Here is a 23,397-nt window from a genome sequence, read left to right as displayed (position 1 = left end):
CGCTTCTTGCGACCCTGTTGACTATTTTGAATGAAACGCTTGATTGTTCGATGATCACGCTTCAGAAGCTTTGCAATTTTAAGAGTGCTGCATCCCTCTGCAAGATATCTCACTATTTTTGACTTTTCTGAGCCTGTCAAGTGCTTCTTTTGACCCATTTTGCCAAAGGAAAGGAAGTTGCCTAATAATTATGCACACCTGATATAGGGTGTTGATGTCATTAGACCACACCCCTTCTCATTACAGAGATGCACATCACCTAATATGCTTAATTGGTAGTAGGCTTTCGAGCCTATACAGCTTGGAGTAAGACAACATGCATAAAGAGGATGATGTGGACAAAATACTCATTTGCCTAATAATTCTGCACTCCCTGTATGCACACTCTACACTGTCAGGAACTGAACAAGAAGCTGCAATGCAACGAATTAAGTGGGAGCGGGATGGAAATGTCACAGTCCAAAGCCAAGCCAGACACTTCCCGCATCCAAGGGAGCAGGTTTGTCAAATATTAGCAGCTATAATAAAAGGCGACAAAATTCAAGCGTGACATTCGCGTCAAGGCGAGTAAAGTGGAAAATCAGGCATAATGTATAGGCTGGCGCAATTTGGTCTGATTAAACCAGATTCTTGGGGTCTCTTTTCGCCTGGACCGCCAAGCACAAAATATAGCTGTTAATGATAACATTCCCACCTTGCTCCCCCCCCCCATCACCACCACCGAGACCTGATCAACCCCTCCCCCGATATGGTCACCCGATTCCTGCGGAGCCATTTTGTCTAGAGTAATACACTATTACACACCGGAATAACGAGAAGCAGAGAAACGAGGAAACGGGGGGGAGGTAGAAGAACCGAAACGGCTAAACAATGAACAGCTGACGGCCGAGAATTACTAGTTCCTTATATATTTAAAAAAAAAAAAAAAAAAAAAAAGCTTCATGTTCCCTGCCCTGATATCGGAGAGGCGGTGGCACTCATGTGAACGATAGCCTCTTATCGCAGCCAGCTCTCAGCTCCCCATCATGTGTCACCCTGAACGCCGGGACAGCGGTGTGTGAAAAAAAACGACCACACAGCTTCGCAGCCGTTTTACGTTTTTTCCTCAGACGTGCGCGAGACAGCCGGCTGGCTAGCATGCTAACGCGGGAGATGTAGTTGGCAGCTCGCTTTCGCTCCCTGTGCTATATCTGCTCGTTTCGCCTGGCACTTTGACCGGAGAGCACCGACGGACACCTTGACAGCTCGCCAGCCCGTTCGGGTGGTAGTTACTCCTCATTAATCTGCGCCGGCGAGGGGGTTGGGGGGGTTTGGCTGCCGCTTCTGTTCGGCATTCAGCCTCGGGGCCGCTTATCCCCGGTGTCTCGCGAAGCTAGCCGGCTTGTCAGTGAGGGTGATCTTTATTTTGTGAAAAGGCTAGCCGTTTAACAAGTGCAGGATAACTCGGCGAGGCTAACCAGCTAGCGGCGTCTGGACCTGGAGGCCGTCTCGTAACCCCCCTTCCTGCCTGCTCTCCCCGTGCCGCCCTCCTCTCGCTTTTTGTTCCCCGGGACTTATAAAGAAAGAGAGGGACCTCCACCCCCTAACAGCACCACCGCCCCCCTCCTTCCGGCTGCGCCTGTTAGGGAATCCAGCCTGAGCGAGACTTCACTGCGTTAGCCGGCCTGCCAGCGTGCCGAAGCAGGACGGACGATGTCGGGACAGTCCATCACGGATCGCATCGCGGCGGCTCAGCACAGCATGACCGGCTCCGCCGTCAGCAAAGCCGTATGCAAGGCCACGACGCACGAAGTCAGCGGGCCCAAGAGGAAGCACCTCGACTGTGAGTATCTCCCGGCTAGGGTGTCACATTAAACTATTTTTCTTTTGTTTTGAAATATCATTATACCCCGTCTTTTGACTCCAGTAGTCCCAAGTACAGTACATCGATATCCAGTGTGATAAATGCGCATAGTAACACTGTCTGGACGTTTTCATGAATAAATGATTATTTTTTTCTTCATCGATAATCCTCGCCAAAATGATAGATCATTTGAATCGCTCCGGCACCCTGAGCTGGATGTGGCCGGGTCAGATCCAAACGGTCCAGACCTTGGTGAGCTGCTGCTCAGGGCAGCTGCCTTTGGGAGAGGGTGTAGCTTTTCCACGTTTTTTTTTTTTTTTTTTTTTTTCTTTTTACATTCCACCCCAATTTCTGTATGCTAGGTATGCGGCACTCGGCATCCGAACCGGCGGTCTTGTTTAGATAGTCGCCTGGTTAGTGCTGCTGACAGCTGTGGTGCTCATTCATCCCATTAACACCGACCTTCCGTGACGGATCTCCGCTTTGCCTTGTCCGCGGCATCTCGGCTGCTACACCGATGCCATTTCAAAATGTTTATTACAATACCGTACATAAGAATGTGTATATCACATTAAAGTTACAAATAAATCCCAGCTTTGTCTTGATCAGGAGTTGATGGTGATTTAACATATGATTTTTTTGCGTTAATTCCGGACCCTATTCTGAACGATTATTGTTTGCTTGTTTTAAATAACTCTCCTAAAATCAGCGCTAATATTCAACGAATGCCTGGCAACTGCTGTCATTTAATACAGTAAAATTATTTACATCAGCTACTCGGCTGTTTGTTTTTTATTAGGCACCAAACCGCTTAAATACGAATCGGACGTTGTCTGCAAGGTCTCTCAAAACGCTTAGGATCCCCAAAGACTCAGTACACTATCGGTTTTCAATGTAGTGTTTTTAGAACAGCCACAATACGTGTGACTGTCTTTAATGTGATGATAAATCAGATCATCTTAATGTTCGGGTTTAAAAGTACAGAACACTTTAGCTTCGTAAGCTCCTGTGGGCTTTCTGTGACGACTGAATAATTTAATACATATAGCCAGTATGCTGCCTCCAGCTACACACTTACCCTTTAAGGTAACCAGCTAAGTGTCACTCTGGTTGGGGTCTCTGATATTCTAAAAAGATGCATATAACTATAGAGTGGCGGAGTTCCTGGCAGCCAGAATGAACCCCAGTTACTTCCACGGTGACTTTGCAGTGTGATACTGCTGGAATGATTAGGCTGTCATACCAGACCTTATCATAACTGCTGTGGGACACCCAGGCCTTATGTAATGAGAGCGATGGATAGTACTGATGCCTTTTGTTTCTTAAGGATAACAAACGTCTTAGTATGCTGTCAGACAATGATAAGTGTTCTTAAATTATGAAAACCTGATAGTGGTAAATGAAAAAGCAATTGTTTAGTGACGAACGTTTTGAAGTCAGAGTTTTGTTCATTATTTTGGGTCCGTTTTATTTCTCACTTTCTGTAAAGGTGAGTCTGGAATACCAGAGGCATGTTCGGCCGGATTAGAGTAATGAATTTGGGTGGAACGTGTCCATTCCTATTAGCATACCTCTGCGTGGCGATCTGATACAATCCTGGCCCGCTCTGCTGTCTCTGCACGGCACTGACATTTAAAGGTTGGGCCCTGTAACGTTTCTGAAGTGTTGTCATGGAGCTCAGTAAGCACTAGGCAGCTGCTTAGAACAGTTGGCACACAGCATTATTTTCCAGATTGTGCTGAAGCGGCCCTGGTTACTTGTTACGATAAACCTGTGAATTTAGTGCCAGCGCTGGGGAGGAATGAGCCTGCTTAAGATTGCCAACAGGGTTATATTTGTCTGGCACTGTTCACGGGTTTCCTCTTTGGTTCCACACCCCAAGTATGAGTGTTTATCACTTATTGTACTGCGAAAATGTAATATTCCATAAGCCAGAGAGGACAGTGAAACGACACACAGACTCCCTGGTGTGGATCCCAAGACCCTGAGGAGCCAAACCACTGAATGAATATTAAGACAGATGTTAATGGTTTGAGAATAAAACATACCAAGATGGTACTTGACTGTGGTACTTAAACAGCTTCTGCTATATATTTTATCCTTTCCTGTTATACATTCTTGATCATAGGTAGCTTGAATAGAAATCTGTCCTTGTACTCTTAAGTTGTACGTTCAAATTCCAGGATGGGCTTAGCTGGAATTTCCTTGGCCAAGAATGTTACTGGGGCAGTTTGGGTTTCAAGAAAAATCCAACAGTAGAAAAAGGTAGCAATAGTCTCCCTGGATGCAAACACTGGCTAAACAAATAAGTGCAGAGAGCTGCAGTTTAGCCTCTTACTGTAGGTATGTAAAGAGATGTGTGTGTGTGTGTGTTTGTTTGTTACGGATTCACAGTGTAGGAACAGCTAATAAGTTCATACTCGTGCTGATGAAACAGTAGCTCCAGTCTTCATATGCAGTCATTGCGCTGAACGGTCACTTGTCCGTCTTGTCCAATATGGTGGGCCCAGGAGTGTCTCCACTCCAGCTACCAGATGTTCACAGTTCCTTTGTGAAAATTTTTAAATATAATGTTTCTGGGGGTTTATTGCGGTTTGTTTTCTGCTGCCGTGTTCCTGCAGGGACTCTTGTCTTGTGTCCTTATGTGTCTGCTCAATAAACCCAGCGTGTCTGTGGATTTTGCTGAACATAACTTGAGCTTATCAAGCTCTTAATTAGCGATTGGCATCACCGCTGCTCAGAGTGTACTTGTACACGTGCGTATAATCTGTGTGTTTGCACCAATCTGATGTCCTCATCTGTACTCCTCTTATTATGAAGATATATGCGCATCTTGAATTGCTACCCTGGCTTTTCTACATCCATAAAATAGAGCTTTTAACATCTTTCATAAGCAGTGCCACTGTATGTCAATTGCAGCCTATGGATGCTGATTTTTGTCCGTCCTCCTTGTCCGCCGACGTCATTCGCTCTTATCTGAAAGTCGGCACGAATGACACCTGCCCACTAAATAAATAACTGTAAACATCACAGCTTTTTGTAATGCTGTAAGAACTTGCAGACCTTTCAGACGCATCCAAGATTGACTCTCTGCCCAGCACTCGTGCTGCCGGTGGCCTTAGCTGAACCCGGTGCGTCAGCTGTGGAGCGCTCGTCACTGATGTCCCTTTGGGGGTGAGGGTGGACCTTAAATTAAATTTCAGTTATTTATTTATTTTTAAAGCGATCCTCTTGGCGAGCCGCCGACTCACCGAGCACCTTTCGGAATGCTCTCCCCTCCACCACCAGCATTTGATCTGCTACCATTGCGCAGCAAGGCTGTCAGTGGCTGGCCGCCTCCGTTCCCCTGCCCTCCCAGCTCCTCCTGGTTGTTTGACGTCAGGAGTCCAAAGATGAGAATGACGTGCATTTTCCCTGCCGGTCCTGACAAAGAGGCGTGGGGATGTTCCTCGGCAAACCAGCATGTCTATTTTTGTCTCATTCCACAAGTGACTGATCAAATTGTCTCTTGATATTTTGCATTTTTCCCCCAGTCACATTCAAAGTGGCTGAGGTGACTGGTGATGGATGTTTTTCTTCTTCTTTTTTTTTTTTTTTTTTGGGGTGGGGGGGTTATTCAGGGGTCACTTGTTATGTTGGTGACTTTGGACCCAGCCTCCCTTTTCCCCTTTTTTATGTGTTGTGCTTCCATATTGGGGTCTCCTGGGTTGTTCTGGCTTACACATGGCCTGGGTGGCTGACTGATGGAAAGCCTCATGCGTCTGACTGACCATGTATGTGCAAAGGTCATGTGACAGACTGACTTCCTGTCATGCGCCACCCAGGCCCTGTTCTTCCCGGCCCAGCCTCCTAATTGCAATGAACTGCTGTTGCAAATGGATCAATTCATATGTGCTTTATTTTTGCTGACTGCTCTAGTTATTCTCTTTCCTACAAATGATAGGTGTCTATTTCAGGAGTTTGTGCATTTTGTTTAGATGCTTTTGTGACTTGTAGACAGGTTCCTACCCATGCAGTCGGCTGTTTTAGTGATGTTTGCTGGGTTAAGCATCTTGATTATTGTACCAGTGAGCTTGTTGTATGTTGGCACCAGCAATGCTCTCACTTGTGGTTTTTTCAGATCTGTGGATGATACTGGAGACAAATTCCCCATTGACCCTGGAGCTGGGTGTTTCCTTGGTGAAGGCTGACTAGCCTACCAGTGAGGGGGTCATGGTGGTGGGGGTCGAGCTGGATGCTGCGGTTTGGGTCATGCTCCAGTACCCTCGCAAGCTTCTGTGCGTCTTTTGGCATTTTAACATGCGGCATACCAGTGTGTATGTGAATCTCTGCTGGTGTGGAGATGTTCTGACCTTGATTCATGTTATATTACAACAGTGTAATAAGTTGACCTTTTAACAGCATATAACGTTAACAGTGAAGAAAGAGAGCAATGAGAATAATTAGCTCTGCGTATGTGTGGGTGAGATGTGTATTTTTGGCTTGTTAGAAGTTGTGAAAAATGTAATTTTCCTCCCTGCAAAACTGCTGAAACAGCCCATTTTGGCTGTAATTGTAGGCTTTCAGATAGAAAAGGAACGTGGATCCCTGATTTATGGGCCTGGGTGATATGGTAACGTACTGGGGGGGTCGGGGGTCTGTTCCAAACCGGCTCACATACGCTAGGTCTACAGCTGGATGTTTCACTGAAATTACATGTTTTAGAGGGGATTCCACTTTAAAATGGTATCATGTGCCGCTTGAATTTAGAACTGATGAGCTGACCAAAAGGACCAGAAAACTTTTCCATCTATATGGGTAGCAGGGAGATACTTGGTGTGATGGCTGATAATCAGTGATTTGTCACGTATCATTTGTAAGATTACTGCAAAAATGTTATATTTGAGTTGTCACATTTTGCATTTTTTGCCAAAACTGCAGTCTGTGGAAAACACATAAAACACAATTAGTGGCACAGCAGTGTGTCCATTTCCATTGCAACTGGAAGGAGCTGCAGCTTTAAGTTTGAGATGCACATTCTCTGTCCTGGAGGGCGAATCCTCTGTGTAAATCCAAAGCTCATGCTGATTATTAACCATTGGCTCCTCAGTGTCCAAGCTTGTAACCAGCTACTGTAACTGCATTTTCAGTGAACATCCATGTTACGAGCTGGATTAGCTTGCCTATGCTTTAATGTAATGTGAAAATGATGTTAGGAAGATTGATGAAGTTGTATAGGTTGCCATCGATATGCTGAGTTAAGGGCTCCCTGCACTTGTGTTTTAATATGCTTTACATGCAGTAGTATTACCAAAATCACCATTGCATACCTGAGTTGGGAGTTATAATGGTCTTTCTGTGAATTAATAGGTTAATCAAAGCTGAATTCCTGTATTGTGGTAATCTACATTGAGTGCAGCCCCCCCAAGCCCCTGTGCTCTGGGTTTTGGTTGTCCATGAGTCTGTAGTGCTGCAAGGAACCGATTGACACAGCAATTCGTCCTGGGACTGGCTCACTGCTATGCTCTGTGGGCGGGTTCTCGGGCCTGACGTCCGTATGACTGGACGGTGACACCATATGTGTTGAATGTGTTAGCTATATTTGTTTAATTGTTCTTTATGACGGTAACAGCTCACAGCAGTGTGGCTGGTATCTCCGCCTTGTCTAGGGAGGGTAAACCAGCAGGCTGATTTATTCATCCAACATGGTTTCTCCCCCACACCCCAGGCTTAATGGAGGAATCCATAACAATCAAGCACCTAATAAGAAAATCTTTAACAGGTAGATTTCAACGTTAACCAGAAGCTGGGGGTGCTGTTAGACTGTGTGTCATTCGGCCTCGTTCAGTCTGTCCCAGCAGGGCATCACCGCACTGTGTGAAAGGCTTTTATCATGGAATGGAGACTGCTGATTCAGGGTTGACGATGCTCCAGTGACGTATGGCTCAGCTCATAACAGTGTGTACCTGGGTCCCCTGTTGTCATTTCCGTCGTTCCAGTCCTGTCACATATATAGGCCACAGAAAGGCAGCGTTCCAGGGAGTCGGGCAACTAGGCGATATTAGCAACTCTCTTCACGGGCGATTAAACTCCAGTCCCGGCATCGAGTCTCCGAGTGGCAGTGACGGCCTGGCTGTCCTCGCTGTGACCCAGCTTATAGGACATGTCCGTTCATACATGTGAAAGGGAACGCTGGGTTCTTTCCAGGAGCGAAATGCCACAGAGCTGTATAAATGTTTGCTTAGGGAAACTAGGATCAGCAGGGCTTGTACCACACATTGACTTTCTTATCAGTCGTGTGTTGACCCATGTGCTCATGGGATGGAGCTGCAATAGAAAAGCTTCATAAAAAAATAAGTAGCTTTGAGGGGGCTATAGGTTAATGTGTGTGTTTGTGTCTGTGACAGACCTGATCCACTGCACCAGTGAGATGAACGTGAACATCCCCCAGATGGCCGACACAGTCTTCGAGAGGACAGCCAACAGCAGCTGGGTTGTGGTGTTCAAGGCCCTCATCACAACCCATCACCTCATGATGTACGGCAACGAGGTGAGGCCTGCGAACCGCATCCCCCCTCCCCACATGCACAGTATAATCAGCTCGGCACGCGAAGGAGCACAGACTTATGACAGTGGCGGTGAGAGAGAGTTTTTGAGAGCAGGTGGGCAGCCAATGGTACATCAGTGCTGCCTCACGCAAAGACTCTCCCAGTCCTGAGCAGTGAAGATAAAGCTGGACCTCTGTGAGGGGGTGGTCGGCGGCCCCACCCACCCCACCATCAGACAAGCATGTGGGCACCCTCACTCACAGACACACCCCCCCATAAGAATGACTGGCTTCAGGTTCGAGGTGTCCTGTTACACTTGGTCCGATACTGTTCTGCTTGTTCCAGATGCTTCCCGGTTCCCTTTATTTAAAGAAGCGTTTTCTGTAGCCCTCTTCAAAGTGTCCCGTAATAGCTCCCATTTCTGGCCCTGTATTTTTAAACAGTTCTTTCAGTTGGCTGATAGTGTTTCAGTGCAGCTCCCTGAATCTCCATCACTGTGCTTGTGATGTCCAGTCTTTCCTGGTTTCATGGACCAGGAACATTAGGAACTGGGTTGTATTTTTTTGGCTGGTTCTGGAGCAGAGTTAGATGTGAAGGTTGTACACGGGGCTTCACCATGTAGTTGACAGGTCCGATGAGGACACCGTGGAAATCTAATGCACCGCTTCCCTATGATTCGGCTGCTAACTCCTCCCCCTCTGAGACATGCCTGGTGCTGTTTGCATTCTGAAAGGTGAACGCAGTGTTTCCCAGCATGCAGCGGGGCGGCCTCAGCACTCCTCGAGGCACGCCATCTCTGTGTCCGCGACTAGTCTACCTGCCGCTTGGCTGCCTGGCTCCGTGCCGCCTTCTGCCCTGAAGAAAGGCCATACCTCTCCCAGCTGTTTGTCAGAGATCTGTTTCTGAAAGATTAATGATGTTGCTGCAGCCTCTGGTTTTTCTCTTTTTCTTTTTTTGCCTTCCCTGCAACCCAGACAGTTGTTCTTCCCTGTGTCTCACCAAATGTGAGGCTGTGGTCTTGGGCTCCCTCCCAAGCGCCAACCCAACTTGCTCTGCTCAGTTCAGTTCTATGAACTTTCTATATCATTCCCCTTGGACCCTAACCTCCCTGTATTGGCATTAGTTAGTGATCTCACTTGGTCATGTAACCTCTGCTTCTTATGGCTTAACTAGAAATTGCTCTAATTACAACCCTGTACATCAAAGAGACATGAATGTCGCTAATATTGTCGTACATGCTTTTCCCGAAAGAGGACTAGTGCAGGCGTTCATGGAACCTTTAATGGAGTGTTTGCTCTTTAAGTGGAGTTTGTTACTGTATTGATTTTTTTTTCTTCACCTGGCTGATACTTTGGTCCAGCTTGTTTTCTGCCACTGATAGACAGTTAGTTTAAGCAACTGTAACATCAGATCACCTGTTGGCTCCAAATGGGGGAGAGGTCAGTGCAGGCTGGGGTGGTCACATGCCCACAGTGTCCACAAAGGATCCAGGAGCTCTAACCCTCTGGACCTGGCTGGTTTATGTAGGTTACTAGTTTTTCTAGATCTTCACCTGTGATCCTGTTTCTCCTATTTGGACATCCTGCAATATCCCTGGCTGTTCTTCCTCTCCCTCTCGGTCGTGTGACTCTATCCTTTGCAGCAGTCCACCTCGTCCTCTAAGTTGGCACGTGATATTACCACACAAAACCCACCTACTCCTGTCCAGAGATGTCCGTGGTTGCGTGACCGTTCAGCTGATGACGCCATTCCCAAGTCTTGGGCCATGCTGCTGTCCGTCACGCGCTGTCCTTCTTTTCCAGAGGTTCATCCAGTACCTGGCCTCGCGAAACACGCTCTTCAACCTGAACAACTTCATAGATAAAGGGGCCTTGCAAGGTAGAGGCTCGTTTCGTCACACTTCACCTTGAACATTGTTAGGCTTCGAGAGAGCGCCATACAAGACCCCCCTAACCCTCTATCCTGCCCCAGGCTATGACATGTCCACCTTCATCCGACGCTACAGCCGGTACCTGAACGAGAAAGCGCTCTCCTACAGGCTGGTGGCGGTGGATTTCACCAAGATGAAGAGGGGGTAAGGGGCCTGAAGGTCTGCCCAGCCGGGGGCTTGCGTGAGCCCCCACTCACAGTCTTCTTTAAGTGTGGGGTTGGTATGGTTGGTCTCAAATTGGGGCACTTTCAGCACTATGATGGCAAATAGTAGTGAAAACATCTGGGCTTGAACATCACCTGAAGGGCATCCACATCTCTCTCTCTCTCTCTCTCTCTCTCTCTCACACACACACACACACACACACACACACACACACACACTGCTTTTTCTCCACCTGCATGGTACAGAGAGGCCAACGGCAAAGAATGCTTTTTTTTTTTTTCTTCCACATTCCCTTATCGTTTTGGGGGATGCCCACGTTGGGCAATATGGGGGCCCTGACTCTGCTCCGTCTGCCTCCCCGACAGCGTGGATGGAGTGATGCGTACCATGAACACGGAGAAGCTGATGAAGACCCTCCCCATCATCCAGAACCAGCTGGATGCCCTGCTGGACTTCCAGGTAGTGGCAGTGGCCCGACGCGGGCGTGTCTGCGCTCGCACGGCTCCGGCGTGGCTCAGCGTGCATCCGTCTGTCCGCCTGCCTGCATGGGATTTGATGCATTTCACTGTCTTGTGGGGGCATGTTGCCTGATCTTGTTCTTCCTGCGTTTTTGTAGTTTCGGAATTATGGTGAATAGGGTTTCAATGGGAATTTCCTGTAAACGTAGCTATCCGTGTATTTCTATCCCTGACAGGAAATGTTTTGTGTGTGTGTGTGTTCGTTTTAGATGCATGATGAAGCTCTCACCTTTTTCCCATAGGCCAACCCCAATGAGTTGACCAACGGCGTGATCAACGCCGCTTTCGTACTCCTCTTCAAGGACTCAATCCGCTTGTTCGCTGCCTACAACGAGGGCGTCATTAACCTGCTGGGTAGGAAGGCTCCCCTTTCAGGCGCACGGGTGTGCATATGTGTTTGGGGTGTGTGGGGAATGGCTTCCTTATTTCTGGCTCTTCTGGTTGTCTTCCCTCAGAGAAATACTTTGATATGAAGAAGAACCAGTGTAAAGACGCCCTGGACATTTATAAGAGGTTCCTACTCAGGATGACCAAGCTGTCCGAGTTCCTCAAAGTGGCAGAGGTACAGTCTGACCCATTTTCTTCCCGGAGCGGAGTTCCCATACAGGACTGGTGCAGGACTGCCCCCTCCCTCACGGCCTGAACCCATGTGCACAATAGGGACCAATCCAAACCCAGTCTGGCTCTCCTCAAACCTGGGGCCCAATATCACTCAGTACGTTTACATGCACACTAAGAAAATCGAATTAATGTGTTAGTCCGACTAAAACCAGACTTTAAAAGTACATATAAACATGACATTGCACTAAATTGAATTTCGCTTAGTCGGACTAAGACACCCAGACAATGCGATTGCGAGTCAATTTACTCCTGCATGTATACGATCAATCAGACTGAAACCGGCCGCGGCGCTTTGCACATGCTCCATATTTCCACCCCCCTGGGCTTTGACCCGGAAGTAGCAGAAGAAGCTGGTATACAGGAGAAGCTTGGAGCGTAGCAGAGGACGTACTGCACGTTTGAAATATACAACGCTGTAAAGCTGTCCAATTTACGGCTTAAATAAAGGGCGCTTTTCCACTGCACCAGGTACCGTACTTTTGGTACATCACAGCACGAAGCAGGGTATTTTGTACCAAAAAATCAAAAAATGGCTGTAGTAGGACTGGAGGACATGTGATATTAATACCAACATCGCATGTTATGTATATCCAATGCTTACATCGCTAGTCAGCTCGATTAAGATCAGGCTTTTTCTACCTTCACTTCAGTATGGATATTATAGCGCAGGGAGTTTCCGTTTCACTGAAACATTTTTACTCTGTCATAGGAAAAAAAAACCTAGCAAGTTTTGCAATTTTAATGATTATTCCTTTTCAAGATCATCTAGTATGTTTAAAAATCAGTTTAAAGTTTACTTCCGCTGCTTTTGCATGAGCTTGTCAGCATGTTCTCTGAGACGATTGTAATCATTTTCATCATAGTTGTTTAAATCACTCCTAGACGGGTTCCTGAGAAATTTATGTTGAATTCCATTTTTTGTTTCATAAATACCCCAATATTTATCACAACAAAATCACACTGCAATATTTGAAAAAATTCCAATACCGTGCTGCCATAGTATATTATACAAAATACTTAATTTCTTATGCTACCCTGTACTTGTATCTGTTCTTCCATCCAGATCACAATTAAAGCTTGTGTCACTTCATTTGTCCACGTTTCCATTACAATTACAATTAAAAAATTTTTACGTCTGTGATGAAATAGGTCAACCGGAATAGCTCAAGCCCAATATGAACAAGCTGAAAGGAGCCATATTGCCACCTATCATAGCGGAGCCAAACATACGTCGATCAATAAATCGATTCCCCTCCCGTGCATGTATACTGGGACAAGGACAGTAGTCCGATTAAATGGCATAGTGGATCTATAACCGTAACTGGACTTAGCTGTGCATGTAAACATACTGACTGTGTGTATGTGTGTGTGTATGTGTGTGTGTGACTTAACTGAGTGTTTTTTTTTTGTCCCTATTGGGGGTCTTATTGAGATGCAGCAGAGTGATCTTTGTGTGAAAATCTGAGAAGGTCGCTGTTTGATACATAGTGAGGTTCTTACAGCTATTTCTGGAGCACCTTTTGTCGAGTCTCTTGCCGCCTCCTGGTCCCTGTGGGGGGGCTGCAGGTGCCGCAGATGATCGCTCGCATCCTGCTCGGTGATTCACTGCTTGCCTGAACAAAAGACAGGCTTGTTCTTTCATTATTTTTATTTTTTTTAAGTTTAAAATTACCTCTATTCTGGGAATTTCCCTGACGGAGCAGCTGATATTTAACCCCCCGCCCCACAGGCCAATAAGGCAGACGGCTGTCTGGGCCTTCACCTTCACCACAGGAATCACAGCCTCCCATAGAGGTCTCTGTTAACTCTCTGCGCCGGTGGGCTGCAGCTATTTGCTGAACCAGCACTCTGATACATTCATGTGGTTTGAGTTCTTATAACTGGGTCAGTCACCTCACTTAAGGGAACAGCAGGTCATTATCCATATGAGCCCCCCCCCCAATACCAGTGCTTATGTCACTTAGTGTGGCAGACTGCCCCCTTGAGTCCAGAGCCCCGGGTCACATGACCGTGAGCCCAGTGCTACACCAGTCCCGGCCACGTACCACGCGGCCTTGTGTGTCGTGTGTGTGAGCATGTCAGTACGCTGCCCCTGTTTCTGTTGTTGTTGTTGTTGTTGTTGTTTTTTTGTTTGTTTGTTTACAGTCACCGCATGAAGTAACGACCCTTTTTTTTGTTGTATTTTTTTTCTTTATTTCTCCCCTTTTTTCTTTTCTTTACTTGTGGTTCTGTGCTGTTTTTTGTTTTTCGTTTTGGTTTCCGTTCGCCCTTCTTGTGACACAGCAAGTTGGAATTGATCAGGGTGACATCCCCGATCTGACGCAGGTCAGTGCGCCTCCCCATCGCCGCCCCCCCTCCACGTGGCCCAGCTGGCGCCGCTCTCACTTTCTGCTCAACTATTCCTCTGACACTTTCTCTGGATTTTGGTGGGGTGCGTCTCTCACCCCCTGGTGCCCGGTCCGTCTCTTTCGGTGTGGCCGGTGTGCACCTGTTGCACGTTAACGTGTCGAGTCACCCGTGCAGCCCTTTGGGCTCACGCAGCTTAGCACGCAGTTAGTATGGTCACATGACTGCCGTGTATCTCTGCAGTGTGGGGACCCTACACCATTAGCCGCTTATTGTGAGTTACATGCAGCCACAGGGACAGCAGGAGACAGATTCCATTTCCGTCTTTTATTTCCTCTCAGTTTCTTCTTTTCTGGCTTATTTTATGTCATATTTTTGCATTTGCTGGTATGTTTGATTTAATTTTTTCCCCTCTACCTTAGAAGGTAAGCACATCATAGGTTATATGCTCTCATGGATAAGGAGTACCTATCCTTACCTCCTGGTTCTTAGTGGGTTAGGGGCCCGACACTGGGGGAGAAACATCCACATCTGTGTGAGAAACAGACCCCCCCCCATCGACATCTGTGTGACGATGTTTACACGGCAAAGGAAAAGGCTTGAACAATTTTGCATCAGTTGGTCAGACCTCATAATACAGAAGAATCCAATCTGTGGTATATGGCTTTAGGCTGTGAGGTCACACAGGGTAGTATGTGTCCAGCGTGGAGTTCTGTCCTGGGCCTTCAGATCCATATACGGGATCATTCTTTTAGAACCATGTTGTCAGCGTGATTCATACAGGAGTTGCTTTCATAGTTTTAGCCACGTCACATGAGAGAGTGCATGGAAGGCTTGGTTTTATTGGCCAGGTCGTGACAGGCCCCACCCATTTTGGACCAGTACCTGCTGTGGCATCGTTTCTACCCTGGTGTCGGGGCCCCTCGCACGGCCATGCACGCCTACAGGGACACCTAGTTTTCCAAAGTGCCAGCTCACGCCTGGCAGCCTCAACTGCCTCCTTGACCCTCCGCGCGGCGGCCAACTTCTGCCCCCTTTGAAGGTCGCCCCAGGGAATAGACGATTATGCTGTGTGAGCTGGGCCACTCTGAGGGTGTAGCTGCTGGCTAATAGTATTTGACAGTCCTTGATTTTTAACTGCATAATTTTAGTCTAGGAGGATTTATTAAAGAGGGACTGGCTGCCCCACCTCCTCCCCTGACTCCGCAGGGCACTATCCAATCACGTGTGCTACACCCCACCCCCCTTCTCTCGCTCTGACCTCATTTGGCTCCTCCCCCTCACTACTGTATTGTATACAGTTTTCCCATGAGGCTGTTAAGGTGATGCTATTCTGCTCATATGATGCAGGGGCTTTGGAAAGCAGTGTCTGAAGGGTGCAGATGGAGCGTGCATGTGTGCGTGTGCTTGTGCATGCGTGTGTGCTGACTCCCTCTCCTTCCTCAGGCCCCCAACAGCCTCTTGGAGGCCCTTGAGCAGCACCTAGCCTCTCTGGAGGGGAAGAAGATAAAGGAGTTCACCGCAGCCAGCAGGTAGAGGCATGGAAATGGCCGCGATGTGTGTCTCGGTGACACAGCTGGAGATAGGGTTCAGTGTCACCTGGGGAACCCAGTCACCTGTCATCAGCGCCTGCCGTGTCCCCCGCAGGGCCTCCACCCTGTCCACCGCCGTGTCCTCGCTGTCCAGCACCGGCATGTCCTTCAGCCGTGTGGACGAGAAGGAGAAGCAGCAGGCGCTGGAAGAGGAGCAGGCCAGGCTGCAGGCCCTCAAGGTGGGTGTGGCCGCTTCATCCCTTTCCGACACACACACCCTCGCCAGGGCTATCTCGGGCCATTGGAGGCCATCGGGCTGTGTGTGAGAGTTGGTGACGGCCAGGCCGGTGTATGCAGTCGGTGCTGTTTTGGCTAATTCAGCATGTGGAATTGGCCGTGAAGCTTTTCGGTGAAAATGAGCGCTCTGTTCGGGCTGTATGTCAACCTTCACCTCTTGTGTCAAATTTTCACGATCGACGAGAGCCAGTCATTCGTTGGCCTTGGTTGCTGCTAGTGTTTCGCCGTTGTCCTGGTGTGTTCCAGCTTTAGACATAAGTCAGAGGAACGCAAGCCTTGTATGGGCCAGTGTTTTAATTTGATCATTAGCTGGTGTCCCCCTTCCACCCCCCCAGGACCAGCGGCTGAAGGAGATTCGCATGCAGACCTCCCCCAGCTCACAGTCTGTAGGCACCACCAACAACCACAGTGCTGCCATGGATCTCTTCTCCACCTCCACACCTACCACCAACTGGTATACTCTGGGTGTAGTGGGGGGAGTCAGTTTTGGGACAGAGCCAGTGCCGCTCCCGTCGGAGATGTGGTGTCAATGCCCAGCTGACGGCCACTCCCTCACCCACAGCGGTCCAGACCTCACTAGCGACCTGTTCGATCTGCAGCCAGCCTTCATCCCGGCAATACAGAGCACCCCGTCCATCTCTGCCATGCCCAGCAATGCCTGGGGAGGTGAGTGGCCCTCAGCGGCTCCCGCACCCACGTCTCTCTCCCCTCAGATCACCTGATTCAGGCTTCCATCATTCCTCCTTTCCTGTTTATGGGTCACAGACGTGTCCTTGTGATCCTGTTACTAAATGGAGTCACTGCTGACACTGATTCACGCACGGTGTGAAGCCTGACGGCACTCGATTTCCGATCTGGACATCTGTGGTGCTTCCTGGGTGTTAACACGGTGTGTGTGTGTGTCAGCTGTCAGCCTGCTGCACAGTTGTTGCGGACCACGGCTTGGGGACAGGCTTTGGCAGGGAGGAGTCTTTCTGATAGGTGGAGGTGTGCAGTCATGTGATCTCCCATGTGACCCACAGTGTACCTGCTCTGTCCCCCAGGTCTGGAGACCCTCCCTGTCCAGCAGACTGCTCCCAAGCCTGCCATCAGTGTAGATTTTGATGCTGTTTTCTGGACTAGTGAGGCCAATAATGACGTGGAGCCTGCTGCTGGTAAAAGTTAATTAATGGATATATGATGAAACCCAGAGAGCAGCCTGGGTGCCCTCCGCCCCCAGTGCACACTGCTGGCTCTAGGGGGCGTCGTCCTGCACCCGCTGTCTCTTCATGCTGCCGCTTGCTCCCGCCAAGGCCCATAGATGGAGAATCCGAGCCTCTGCTGGCCTGCATCTATGTGTGCTTTTTGGGTGCTGTTGGGGGGGGGAAGGGGGGTTGACCTCTCAATCTCGCTCCTTTCTCTCTCACTGCCATTGTGCAGGAAGTGACACAGCACTCTGCCTTTACCCTCTGACTGGGGGTTTCTAATGGGCTTTTGGCTACTCTGCTCTCAGCTCTAATGGTCTCTGAGGTGCTGGCCTGTTTGTCTCTCGTGGTTGTACTTGTCCATTGTGTGGAAATAACCCCCCCCCCCCCCGGTGGTGTCCTGTAGGTGATTTACTGAAGCCCACACTGCCCTCGCAGAACCAGGCTCCCATGATGCCGCTGTACACGGGAGGCAAGCTGCTACCGAGTGACCTGGACTCCTCCCTGGCCAGCCTCGTGGGCAGTAAGTGCCTCCTCCCTCCATGTGTTAGCCGTGGCTAATGCTAACACGCGCGTGGCGGCTTTTTATCGCTGGCCCTCAGCTCCGCTCTTCCCGCTGTCTCCCGCAGATCTGCACTTTGGAGGATCCTCAGCCAAAAAGTGAGACACCAATCCCTGCCTGTTCTTTGTAGTTTCGGTTCCGGAGGGGCACAAGGGGGTTAAGGTGTGGGTGTACCTGCTTACACGCTCTGCTGACTGCCTCTGTCTGCCCCCCCCACCCCCCCCCCCCCAGGCCGGACATGCAGTGGACCCATCCGGGCGAGAAGAAGCTCACCGGGGGCACCGGATGGCAGTCGAAGGCCCTGGGCGGCCACGCCTCCACGGCCTGGGCCCCCACGCCCATGGCACCTGCGCCTGTGCCCCTGGCCCACATGGTGATTGCTCCCCTACTTGCTACAAGTCTGTAAACTCCGTAATCCACAGAGACTCAAACGACTTGCTCACCAGGCGCCTGGTGTCAGTTTGAAAAAGAAAGTCTCATTCTAGCCTGTTATAGATAACTGGGAGAGATATCTAAGCAGTTCAGGTTAATCAGCATGTGTAGCTACGCGTGACAGTCAAGCGTGTCTATGCCCGTGGGAGCGCAATGCTCTCGCCACCAATCAGGCGTCTGTCACACCGTCGCCTGGCGCGGCGTGTTGATAAAGGGATAAAGATGGCTGTTCGTGTCTGAACACGCCGTAAGGCTTCTCTGTCACTAAGTCACTAACCCCGTGCTTCCTCCTCCCCTGCTGCTTTGCTCCGCTTCTCCCTTTTCCCTTCACTTGCTTCCCTTCCTATCTGTTCATCTCTCTCTCTCTCTCTCACTTGCTCCTAACCCCGCAGAATGGAATGTTCTATGCTGGTTACGTAAGTACACCATCAAATAGTTGTGTAGCAATGCTAGAGATGTCACTTCCTGTGGGGCCTATTTGGCACAGCGGCCCGTCTTGCACCGGCTGCATTCCGGACGAGTCATGCGGGCTCTAGATGTACATCTTCGTGTTTTGCCGCCCCGCTGGCAGGGCACCTGATTTGACTCTGCCCTGACTCCCTGACTCTGGGGACCAGCTTCCTCATGTTTGCTCATGTTTTGCCGCTGCCTGTCTCTGTTTGCCGGGCCTGATTAATCTGCACCTTTCTGCTCTTGTCTGCATGCTTCTCAGCAAGTCTGAGCTTTTCTCAGATTCTCCTTGCATGTTTGTGGCTGACAAGATGGCAAACTGCCTTTCAGCCTCGTCTGTGAGCCTTTGCGTTTGTGGTTAAAGCTTGTACACTAAAGGTGGCCGTATACTTCGGTCGAAATTATTGCCGTCAGTGTCGTTTTGGCAATATGACATCGTATGAGCGGTAAATCACCATGGCAGCCACCATTTCTGCACTCCACCTGTGCACAATCATTTATCCTGATCACAGCCACTGTCCAGATTGGCTGATGGTCAGTAGGTGATGGCACATGTGCAATATTCACCAGGGCTTTAGATGTCAGGCGTAAACATTTGCTTAGATGCTGGCTTTTTGGCACTATACGGACGTTTACTTACACAGACAATTTGGTAAGAAGATTAATAGTGCACCTAAAATATTAATGAGTGGCGTATTGTGGTGCCCAAAAGTTAGTAATCTGTATCAATTTGTTGTGTCCTTATGTTTAATAAACGTGTCAGACTTTACTTAAAAAAGTACCGATGTCTTGTTTACCTTGTTTACCTACAAAACCCGCCTCTCTCTAAAGATGTCGTGGCTGCTGAGTCCCTTTCTTCACCGGCACTTCAGTGCTTCTCGCTTGTGTGATTTACCAAAACAGTAGCACGTTGCACACCACGCTAACCGAATTTAATAAACACAAGGATATGCCGAATTTATGCAGACTACTAAATTTTGGGTGTCACAATAATCATTAATCATTAATGTTTTAGATGCACTACTGATCTACATTCCAAATCGAGGGCACAAGTTAACATCCGTATAGTACTGAAAATCCGGCGTCCCGACAAACGTTTACACCCGTCATCTAAAGCCCTGGTGATTATTGCACGTGGACCATGTAATCGTGATGTGATATCGTGCAACCCCACTCTGTCGCTTTTGGTATTAAACCGTTAGTGGCTGTTAATAAAGACAGCAACTGCTATTTTAAAAGAGCTGTTGTCTCAATTATTAAAATGACTCGTACACCTGCCACGATACGTTTATTTGCACTTTGCGTGTGGGTCTGGGAGTATCCTCCGCCCTCTAGGGCTGTGACGTGACATTGTGTTTGTTTTATCTGGACGGCGTTTGAAGTATCCGGCCATCTTATGGGTCACCCTGTTAGGGCCAACAGGACTCGAGTCCTCGTGTTTGCAGGGTACGAATGAGTCGGACCCTGTAAGTGGTTCGCGTTAGCATTAGCATTAGCATCAGCACCGCCACCCCAGGACGCCCTGCTGTCCTTCACTTCGGCATGGTTAGCCTTTAGCATGCTATTAACGCCGAGCCTATACGTTTTGACTTAAAGCTTTCTCTCTCACCCGGCTCCACACAGGCTCCCGCCCCCATGCCGTTTCCCATGACGACGCCTCAAGTGCCTGTGTATGGAATGGTGAGGATCGCCCCCAACCTGTGATGTCACCAGTATTAACTTTAGCCAATATCACTAAACGTAACGAAAATCACTGAGGTGGGATCCCCCCGCTCCCGTCCTGGTGGCTTGTTGGCACCTTTGCTGTCCTGTAAGAGAGGGGGGCTTTAACACAGCACTCCCTTCACAAGCTGTCCTGTAAGAGAGGGGGGCTTTAACACAGCACTCCCTTCACAAGCTGGCTCAAGGTGATCCCTGCTGTCAGTGGGCCGCTGCTGCCTGTGCTTCCTCTCTGCCTGCAGGTGCCGCCCCAGATGGGCCAGGTGGCTGGGGTCCCCATGCTGGCCCCGCAGCCTCTTGTATACAACCAGCCTGTACTCAGACCCACTAACCCTTTTGCCCCCATCCCAGGACCTCAGGTAACCCCCCCCCCCCCCCCAGTGCCTCACACCATCTGTGCTGGAGAGCGAATCAGCCTTGTGATCCTGGCGGCCTGTTGGCTCTGCCTCTCTCCTGCTTGCTGGGCCCTGAGGCTCTCTCTCTCTCTTTTTTTTCCACAGATCCAGTTCATGTAGTGCTGCCCCCATCCCCCCCCCTCGCCCCCCTCCTCCGCTGGGTGTGGGGCTGGACGGGAGATGCCAACAGACCAGCGGATGGTGGACGAACAGCAGAACGACACCAAAACCAGGGCAGGGAGCGGGTGGGGCGGCAGCAGAGCAGCCCCAGAGCGTGAGGTGGCCCCACTGACCCCCCCTGACCTCGCTGACCTCGGTCCATGCCTGCTTGTCCGCAGTCCAGCAGACTCGTCCTTTACAGACTTCGTTTTTACATGAGTGGGGAGGGGGAGGGATGGGGAGGGTTCACTCTTGTACGAACGTGGTTGCTGGGTTAGGGGAGTAGTTATGGGTACAGGTCAGTGCTACTTGGGTTTTGTTTTTTGTTATGTACTTGTGTCTGCTTCTCTCCTCGTCCTCCTGTGAGGACCCCGGGGCCGCCGGGGGTCTCAGCCTCCAGGTGGGGGCCCCGAGGCGGGTAAGACCACAGCGTAGCTGCGGCTTGCTCCTGTTGCTCAGGATCGCCGTCTGCCCGTTTCTGCTCTTCCATCCCGCCAGCTTGGAGTTTCCACCTTCGTGGATAAATGTTTGTCGGTAGCGAGTCGGGAGTACCGGAACTGGTTTTTCTGACCTCTGAGCATTTTTTGTGTGTGACTGTGTTTGTGTGTGAGAGACTGAGAGGATACACCTCTGTTGCGATGTCTTGCTGCTGGTCGTCAAGGACTGTGTCGGGGATTGGATGCCCGTTCAGAGTTGAGGACTTCTGTGACCTCATGTCCCCTAAACCGCCTTTGCTCTTCAAAGCCCTGTCTGATGGGGATGTTTCTTTACTTTCCTTTTTCATTAGAGTAACTTCCAAAGGGCCTCTGTATGTGAATTTACTCTCCCATCCTTATCCAATAAGGAAAAGGGGCTTCAGCAAAGAGGTGTGGCTTTCAGAAGTAGGTGGAGCTCTAGGGAATGAAGTTGTCAGGTGCTGCTATTCAACATGAGGAACATGTTCTTGGTAATGATAGTCATATGAAAATGGATTTTTTTTTTTCTTCTGCTTTTGTCTTGTTCTGGGTGATGCGAGCATGCCCATCGAAAGGGGATGATCTAAAACAGGAGATGTTTGTGTGGCTCACAGCAGGGTAGTGGGTCAGCTGAGAGGATTGTCTGCGAGTGTGAAAATGCCCACTTATTTTGTGGTTTGCCAATGAGGAAAGTGAAACCAGTTCCGTCATCGTCCAGCCCGTGGTGCCGTTTCCATTATGTTAAATCTTAATGGATTCCAGACCGACCTATGCAGCCTGGGAGATGGGGGGGTTGGGGGTAGGGAGGGCCTTGGGGAAGCTCCTGCCTTTTGAGTTGCATGGTCTGTGTTGTGTTGCTGTTTGGATGCCTTTTTAAAACGAAGCATGATGCGTATGTAGTCGCGTTACCTCGTCTAAGTGTGGACTCCTTGTGGTTTACCGACGATATGCTGAACGGATGGCCAGACGTTGCAGTCCAACGTGACGCTCGAGCGCTTTTTGCCTGCTCTCATATAGCTACCTTTCTGACCCATTTGTAGCAAATCTCGTCTGACAGGGTAGCCAGTTCCCGCTCACCGGGTCATACACGACAATGTCATTCACACCACCAGAACAATATGTTGCTGAGATATGTGAGGTGTAGTCGCATCACACATCGTCTTTGCACAGATGGTCAGTTTCTGTATCCAAATGGATTCTTTTGGTGTCTAATTCTGTAGCTCCACCTGTTGGCTACATGGTGTAAGGAATCGAATTGTATGCTCGTTATCTTCTGTTACTCATACCAGTGCTGAACTTTCCGTCCCTATTCTGCTGAGAAGCTTTGGGTCACTGGTTTCCTTCCAGCAGTTGGGCTAGAGATCTCACAGCAGCCTGGAATCTCAGAATGCTCTTCTCCTGGATGCTTTCCTGTCAGATTTGTCGTCGTTATGATTATTTTTCCCCTCCTTGAACTTTTTTGCACGTTTTGGCACCCCCCCCCCCCCAAACTAGGTTGAATCGAACTGTTGCCTCACATCGTATGTGTGCCTGTGTCATGCAATCCAGTGTTCGAAAACTTGTTTTCTGTGTGTGAGATATATTTTGCTCTTTGTGTGTTTTAAGAATGGTACAGGGCCAATGTTCTGTCTCATGCAGTGGGGGAGGGACGGCCCCCCTCAGCCCTGTCCATCTCTGATGCCAAACGAGTCCTCGGCCAGCAGGGAGGCCGGGCCCGTGCCTCATTCCCCTTTTCTACGTCCTTATTTATAAGAGAAGGAATATCAAGGTTTGAATTAGCAGTGACAAGCATATTGCAAAAAAAAAAAGAACAAAAAAAATCATGGGCTTTTATTTTTATGCATATAGATTTCATATTGGGTCACACACAGTTTTGTTTTTTGAACAAAAGTAAAATAAAGTCATTTGCCATTCCTAAATTGTTTCCTGTGTTTCTTTTGTGGCTGTTGCTCCCTGTGACGGTGTCTGTCAGTGAAGCGGCAGTTAGGTGTGAAGCCTCATGAGAAATTTCATCCTCTGAGGTGTCATACCATTCTGGACTGTTACAGAAATCCATAGGTCTCCTGTATTTCCCCCTCATTAGTTCAATGTGAGCTTATTTCTGAGTCCCGCTGAAATGTAACAGCCTCTGCTCATGCTTAAGTATACCGGAGCCTGTGTGTGTGTGTGTGTGTGTGTGTGTGTGTGTGTCCTGCTCGCCTGCGGCTCTTCACGACTGCCTGCGAAGGTGTATGAGGCTTTTCAGGGCTAAATGAAGAACCA

At 49.1% G+C, this 23,397-nt stretch overlaps 1 protein-coding gene across 8 annotated transcripts; it reads left to right on the top strand.

Annotated features, from left to right (window-relative positions):
- Positions 1–750: 750 nt before the first annotated feature.
- Positions 751–23,054, top strand: LOC111836395 (phosphatidylinositol-binding clathrin assembly protein). 8 transcript variants are annotated; one of them, XM_023797621.2, is made up of 20 exons: positions 753–1,822; positions 8,230–8,372; positions 10,173–10,248; positions 10,342–10,444; positions 10,831–10,924; positions 11,226–11,337; positions 11,439–11,545; positions 13,888–13,929; positions 15,397–15,482; positions 15,598–15,721; positions 16,115–16,233; positions 16,342–16,445; positions 16,823–16,933; positions 17,370–17,486; positions 17,566–17,623; positions 17,757–17,898; positions 18,350–18,373; positions 20,031–20,087; positions 20,369–20,485; positions 20,627–23,054. In XM_023797621.2, the coding sequence occupies exons 1-20, from the start codon at positions 1,693–1,695 to the stop codon at positions 20,639–20,641; spliced, it is 1,881 nt and encodes a 626-aa protein (XP_023653389.1). In that variant the 5' UTR covers positions 753–1,692; the 3' UTR covers positions 20,642–23,054. The 8 variants fall into 8 exon arrangements, with proteins under 8 accessions (XP_072573710.1, XP_072573709.1, XP_023653389.1 ...); XM_023797623.2 differs by having other exon boundaries at positions 755–1,822; positions 17,593–17,623; XM_072717608.1 differs by having other exon boundaries at positions 752–1,822; positions 16,115–16,445; positions 17,593–17,623.
- The last annotated feature ends 343 nt before the right edge of the window (positions 23,055–23,397 follow it).

The sequence above is a fragment of the Paramormyrops kingsleyae genome, chromosome 10 (assembly GCF_048594095.1).
Source record: "Paramormyrops kingsleyae isolate MSU_618 chromosome 10, PKINGS_0.4, whole genome shotgun sequence".
Lineage (NCBI taxonomy): Eukaryota > Metazoa > Chordata > Actinopteri > Osteoglossiformes > Mormyridae > Paramormyrops > Paramormyrops kingsleyae.
The sequence above is the reverse complement of the archived record's forward strand: the minus strand, read 5'-3'. Positions and strand labels throughout refer to the sequence as shown.